This window comes from Lytechinus pictus, chromosome 19, assembly GCF_037042905.1.
Source record: "Lytechinus pictus isolate F3 Inbred chromosome 19, Lp3.0, whole genome shotgun sequence".
Taxonomy (NCBI): Eukaryota; Metazoa; Echinodermata; class Echinoidea; order Temnopleuroida; family Toxopneustidae; genus Lytechinus; species Lytechinus pictus.
The window spans coordinates 13,080,892-13,087,646 of NC_087263.1; the positions used below are offsets into that span (position 1 = coordinate 13,080,892).

The 6,755-nt window shown below is 35.8% G+C and overlaps 1 protein-coding gene across 1 annotated transcript; it reads left to right on the forward strand.

Annotated features, from left to right (window-relative positions):
• Positions 1 to 514: 514 nt before the first annotated feature.
• Positions 515 to 6,535, forward strand: LOC129282477 (trypsin-2-like). The gene is made up of 5 exons (XM_054918372.2): positions 515 to 668; positions 1,403 to 1,589; positions 3,849 to 4,111; positions 5,334 to 5,479; positions 6,000 to 6,535. The coding sequence occupies exons 1-5, from the start codon at positions 620 to 622 to the stop codon at positions 6,162 to 6,164; spliced, it is 810 nt and encodes a 269-aa protein (XP_054774347.2). The 5' UTR covers positions 515 to 619; the 3' UTR covers positions 6,165 to 6,535.
• The last annotated feature ends 220 nt before the right edge of the window (positions 6,536 to 6,755 follow it).

A 6,755-nucleotide genomic window follows, 5' to 3' on the forward strand; every position in this document is an offset into this window, starting at 1 on the left:
ATGTACATATGTATGTATATATATGTATAAGTGTATATATGCGTATGTGCATGTATGTATTTGTATATGTATGTGCATATATTGTATACGTACGACGTCATTGTTACATATGTTATTATCAGTTATTATATATGTACATGTATATGCCCATATTTCCACCTGTTCCTCCCTCTATACTATTGATATGTTTCGTTCGTTTTTGTTAAAATAGAACCCATGAAGAAGGCCTAAGGCCGAAAGCTCGGATTAAATTGTGGTCTACAGCAACGTCAAATCGTCTTGTCATTTTTTCGCCTATATATATATATATATATATATATATATTCCTGTGAAAGTTAATCGATTATTTAGCAATTAGCAATTATATGTATATATATTGCTGTGCAATAAACAAACCCAGTCAAGGTTATTATTTTATCTCGAAGCGCTTCGCACGTCACATCTACGCACACGTCTTCCCGCTTAAGATCCGATTAAAGATGAGACAAAAGCGTGCCTCTTAAACTAATCACTTAATCAGATTAAGACAATAATTAATTGGTATAAAAATGGTGGATTCAGAAGGGTTCCTCAGTTATCTGGTCTACACCTCTCGTAGAAGGACCTGGAATCTCTCATCATGTTGAAGGCTATCGTACTTCTTTCCTGTGTTGCCGCTGCGCTGGCTGGTAAGTTGTTTTTTTTTTAAGCAGGAAAAATAATTCACAACATACTTTTTAAAAATTCTAGTTTCAATATTACGATAACCTAGACATACATTATATGTCATATTAAGAAATTTTCAAGTGTAAAATACATTTGTGAGTTATATTCTATATTACGCTTACTTTCTGAATAATGATTAAGGTATTTTATAGTATGGTAGGTTAAATTGTCGAAATTTGTTTCTTAAATACCGCCATCTATTCCAATGCAGTCCTGACCGTTTCTCCGTATTTTCTCCATAATTTTCTTTTTTTTACTCTATTAAAATGAAACAAGTCATATCTTTATATTTCTTCTTCTTTTCGCTTTGTTCTTCTTCTTTTCTTCTTCTTCTTTTCTTCTTCTTCTTTTCTTCTTCTTCTTCCTCTTCTTCTTCTCCTTCTTCTCCTTCTCCTTCGGCTTCCTCTCTTCTGTTTAATATTTCTGCTTCCATTGTTTCTGTTTATCTTCTTCTCCTTCCACAACTGCTTTAACATTGACACCCACCACTACCGTCATCATCATCAATACCTTTTGTGTTGCCCTTCTTTTTTTCATAATTTCGTTAATATTATCCTTCTTTATTAACACAATCACCATTATCATGTCTTGATGTTGTTCTTAACTTTCCCCTCCCCCTCCATCTTTTTTTCTACTTCAATTCGTCTTTTCATTTCTTTTACTTTAACCTCCCATTCTCCTTCTCTTCTCCGTCCAGACTGCGGTATTCCCGCCATCCAGCCAGTCAACTCCTTCATCGTCGGAGGCGATGCCGCCACTCCCGGCGCCTGGCCGTGGCAGGTCGGTATCCAGAAGAATTACCTCATTGGCGGAGGCGGATATCACATGTGTGGAGGCACCCTGATCAACGACCAGTGGATCGTATCTGCTGCCCACTGCTTCTAGTAAGTACAATAAAAATATGATCAGGCAGTGGCCTACAGGTGAGGGTAAGGGAACATGGTGGCGCTTGCCCCCCCCAAAAAAAAAAAATTAAAAAAAAAAAAAATATATATATATATATATATATATTATATATACATATATATCACAACCATTAAAAAAAGCAAGAGGAAGGAAAGAAAAGGAAAAGAGAAGGTGCTGCAGTCACACTACGGAAACCGACTCCAGACCGATCAAAGCTATTACGTATCATCTGTCGGTTTGGAGTCGGTTTCGTGGGTGTGACGGAGCATTGTCACGATTGTACAGCAGTCATACTACAGGAACCAACTCCAGACGATCAAAGCTATTTACGTTATTTCGAATGGAATATCATCGGTCTGTTTGGGGTCGGACATGTTGGTGTGACTTAAAAATTCACGCTTCCCTTTTTTTCCTTTAATCTTAAAAAGGGCCTTTTCACTCGTGAATCTTGAATCTTGAATCATTACTGTATGGATGATTGCCATTCGTCTTTAGAATCATCGGACCGTTCACACGCTCATTCGAAAACTGTGGTTAAAATAAAACTTAAATGGAATTCACTTCCGGAATAGAATTTAAATTCGTGATTAGCGTTCGTGATTCTATATTCACACGTGCTAGAAATTCGTTATTAGCCTTATTTTTTACTGGAATCATCGTTCAAATTACGATTTTTTTTTTCCGTGTGAAAGGGCGGTAAGAGTGATGACATTTTTCTTTCACTTTGATCCAAAAGATAACAAGATCTTAATATTATTTGTTCATTCTCTAAATAATGAATGTGCTTTAGATTCTGGTGTAGCGCAACTAAATTTCCAATCAGGCAATTTTTCTTTATTTTGAGTGAAATTTATTACACTAGAATACAAAATTAGACCAAGGATAAAACTCTTACATGAAGGAAATATGAATCTATTTCCTTGTAATCCAAATAAATGATTTCGATAGGATAATGATTTTGCAATATTCGTTGTCACTGTGTTTATACTTTCGATTTGATTCAAGAGACAAAAGATAACAAGATCTTAATATTATTTGTTCATTCTCTAAATAATGAATGTGCTTTAGATTCTGGTGTAGCGCAACTAAATTTCCAATCAGGCAATTTTTCTTTATTTTGAGTGAAATTTATTACACTAGAATACAAAATTAGACCAAGGATAAAACTCTTACATGAAGGAAATATGAATCTATTTCCTTGTAATCCAAATAAATGATTTCGATAGGATAATGATTTTGCAATATTCGTTGTCACTGTGTTTATACTTTCGATTTGATTCAAGAGACAAAATCAGATATTCAAGAACTTCCAAAAATAAACTGCTTTTTCCTCTCTGTCACTACACTCATACAATATATTCTGTCACGCAATCATGTAATAAATAATAAACGCAATGTAAGGAATAAACGGATATAATGAGAAAAATCAATTAAATTTGATCATTTATTACTAATGTATATGTGTTTGTGAAGGTTTGGTACCCAAATGTATATTAATTATGTAGGCCTATATTATCTGTTGTATAATAGTATTTTTTAAGTGTTTAAAATCTTAAACTTTAAAGTTTACTTTTTAATTTTTAATCTTTAGAAAGATCAGCATTGTTATTAAACATTAAATGGTTGGATCGCCATCACGCCCATGTGGTATCCACCCTGGAAAAAAAAAACAGTGTGTTCAAAATGTGGAACACACTGAAATTACTTTCACATTGATAAATTTGAGAATTTCAACAGTGTGAATCACATATTCGCATAGACGACTGTGTGAACACGCTTTGAACAGTTACACTGTCGAGACGTCCACAGTGTGAAAATATCTTCACACTGTTCAATTCCAGCATTTTTACAGTGTGAATACTATTGTCGCATTGTCTACTATGTGAACACACTGTGTTCACACTGTGTTCTTTCCAGCAAGGATTTGACTATCCGAGAAGCAGACCAACTGCTTGTAGCCAGGGGCGGATCTAGGATTTTTCGAGGGGGGGCACAGTTTCCCCAGGAAAATTTGACAAGCAAAAAAAAAGGTTTAAACCAAATATTAAGGGGATTTCGTCTCGTCCACGAAAAAAAATTGACAAATAAAAAAACAACAGTTTTTTTACATTACAAATTTTAATTGTGCCTCCCACCCTGGATCCGCCAGAGCTTGTAGCCGCTTGACTATAAACTGTATACATACTGAAGATAGATTATATATTTTGATAATTTTATTTTGTTTTAATCTTGAATAGCCGCTGGAAGAGACTTTCAGACTACACCATGACTCTTGGCTCCCACGACCGCGACGCCATTGACGAAACCCAAGTCAACGCCAAGCTCGGCGGCATCTTCGTCCACGAGAACTACGACACCAGGAACCTCGACAACGACATCGCTCTCTTGAAGCTGGAGAGCCCCGTCACCTTCACCGACTACATCAGCGAGGCCTGCGTTGCCCAGACCGACTACGAAGCCGAAACCATGTGCGTCGTCACTGGATGGGGAGACCAAGAAAGTTAGTTCCGGCCCTCTTACAAAAGAGTTACGATTCTTCTAAGCAACCTCAGCTATATGGAAATCCATTAATGTCATGATAATTACAACATGAAAATTGCACAATGACCATTGTAAACAAAGAGAAGTACACTTAAGTTTCAAGAAATGCAATTAATGTATAAATATACATCATATCTCGACAAATATTTTGGAAAAAAAGCATGCAGCTTAGATGCTGATGTTACTGGCTGTCCATTGTTTTGGTTGATCGGATCGATCTTAACTCTTTATAAGACAGGGCCCAATCTTTACGTTGTACGCCAGGATTAAAAAATCTAATTCTTCCATTTTTTTTGGGGGGGGGGAATGCCTTCACAGTAAAAGCGTTTTTTCTTTTTATTTTATTACTACGCAGTTTACTATATGACGCGTACAGTACCTGTTTAACACCTAAACTCAATTAATTGAGAATTTGATATTTCAAATCAATCTCTCTTTTAAAGATTTCAAACACTTCTTTAAACCGCTTAAATAGACACTGCAAAGTTCATATACATGTTGTTATTAGATTTGTATTACAAAAATAAACTAAACTGCGTAATTGAAATTTAAAAAACGGTATGAGATTTGAATCTATATCTCATACTATATTGATTTAACGCAAGCCAGAGAGTAAAGAATACATATGCATATTAATATACCTATGCATCCATATACATATGCATGATATTTTGCGGGGGGTATTACATATTCGATCGCCTGTCAATGAATCTATGATAAAGGAATTAATGTAGAAATGGATTAAATTCAATAAATTAGGGATATATGTTAACATTGATTTTCCCTTTTTTAAGAAATATGATCTACAAGGTCTTAGTTGCCAATTCTGTCTTTGATAATTATGTTATAAACCAAAGCAAGAAAAATCATAATTTAGAGCATCAAAAAGTACAATTTAAGTTAACCGGAAACGCCAACTTAATTACATCCCATACACTGACATGGGTTACATTGATCGCCTGAGGAGATCCAGTAAATGTGTGTGTGGGGGGAAGGGGGGTAGGGGGTTTCAGTTACAGATATCTTGCAGGAATGTGATTTTGTTTCTTCCTGGTTGTGGGTAATTTTCATTTTTTTCATTCCATATGAATAATATTAAAGTGAATGAAAGCTCTCTTGTCTTAGATAAGACCTTTGTGATCTTACCCTATGCCTTTAATTATATTTCTCTTTTTTACTAGCTGCCATTGACCAGACCGAGCTCCAAGAAGTCTACGTCCCCATTATCGATAACGCAGTGTGCAACCGCGCCTCATGGTACAACGGTGAAGTCACTGACAATATGATCTGCGCTGGATACTCCACCGGAGGCAAAGACTCTTGCCAGGTTCGTACACTTTCTTTAAAGAAAATCACTCTTAAAGGAGGTAAAATGTTCAATTGCATTTGTTATACTGTGCATGGTTTTAAGGGTAAATTTAGAGTCAGAGTCGAGAAACTACTGCGGTAGGCAAGTACTCGTACTCTCTTCATACTTTCTTATTTTTTAAACTCACAATGAAATGGATCACCCTTTATAGAGTAGATTTGGATAGTAGATTAAGAGTGCAGGTTGACTCTTAAAAGACGAAAGCCTCTTTAAAAAAACACATTTTAAGAGTGAATTTGAAATTTTATTTTACAGAGCCAATGTTGTCAATGTGCATTTTCACTCATATTTCCGTGAAATTTGGGTAAAAACGAAAAAGAAAATTGAAATAAATATGATTAAAGCTTTTAAAATAATCAGTACGTGTTCTATGTCGATTTTGTCGACACTTTCACCTGGTTTTATTTCTGTGTGTGTGTGTGTGTGTGTTGAATTCTCCGTTAAAGTCAGTTATTTTTTTCAATTGCACCCTTTATAGGGAGATAGCGGTGGACCATTCATGTGCAGGAACAGCGCCGGTGCCTGGGAATTGACTGGTGTCGTCAGCTGGGGATACGGTTGCGCTGATCCCCTCAACCCAGGAGTATACGCCAGGGTTACACGATACAACGACTGGATCAACGGAATCATCTCAAACAACTAAATTCAGCAGCTGATGTCAAGGAACTATCTAACCGCACGAGCATGATATAACTAGTCAGTTGTGTTTATTTCAAGGGAATATATCCTATGATTCCATTTAGTGCAATACAACAAATATATTATTAGTTTTATCATTATTATAATTGCAATATTTGAATGGTTTTTGCGGCCCAACACATTCACTTTCTTGCACTTAGTTAAACACTACAGGGTAGAAATTCACCTGAATTTCAAGTATTATCCAGGCGAACTATCATACAGGGTTAACAGCAATCACTGTCATTCTAGTTTAGATTATAGATTAATGATAGATTATTTATTTTTGTGTGTGAAAATTAAGCAATAAATTTTTGAAAAATGATAACATTTAAATCCCTATTGTATTTCATTAATTATGTGCGGCAGAAGAAGAGTGTATACTGTGGGGTGTGGATTGTAGGATGAGTGTGGGTGTGGGTGATGAAGAGTGTAGATTGTGGGGTGCGGAATGTAGGATTGTGGTGTAGTATTTGGGCGAGTGTGGGTGAAGAAATGTGTGGTTTGTGGGGTGTGGATTATAGGAACAGGATGAGTGTGGGTGAAGAAGAGCCTG

Coding starts and splice junctions, on each gene's coding strand:
- LOC129282477 (XM_054918372.2), top strand. CDS start 620: ATGTTGAAGGCTATCGTACTTCTTTCCTGTGTTGCCGCTGCGCTGGCT. Junction 1,590..3,848: donor TCTGCTGCCCACTGCTTCTA/GTAAGTACAATA, acceptor AATCTTGAATAG/CCGCTGGAAGAGACTTTCAG. Junction 5,480..5,999: donor GAGGCAAAGACTCTTGCCAG/GTTCGTACACTT, acceptor CACCCTTTATAG/GGAGATAGCGGTGGACCATT.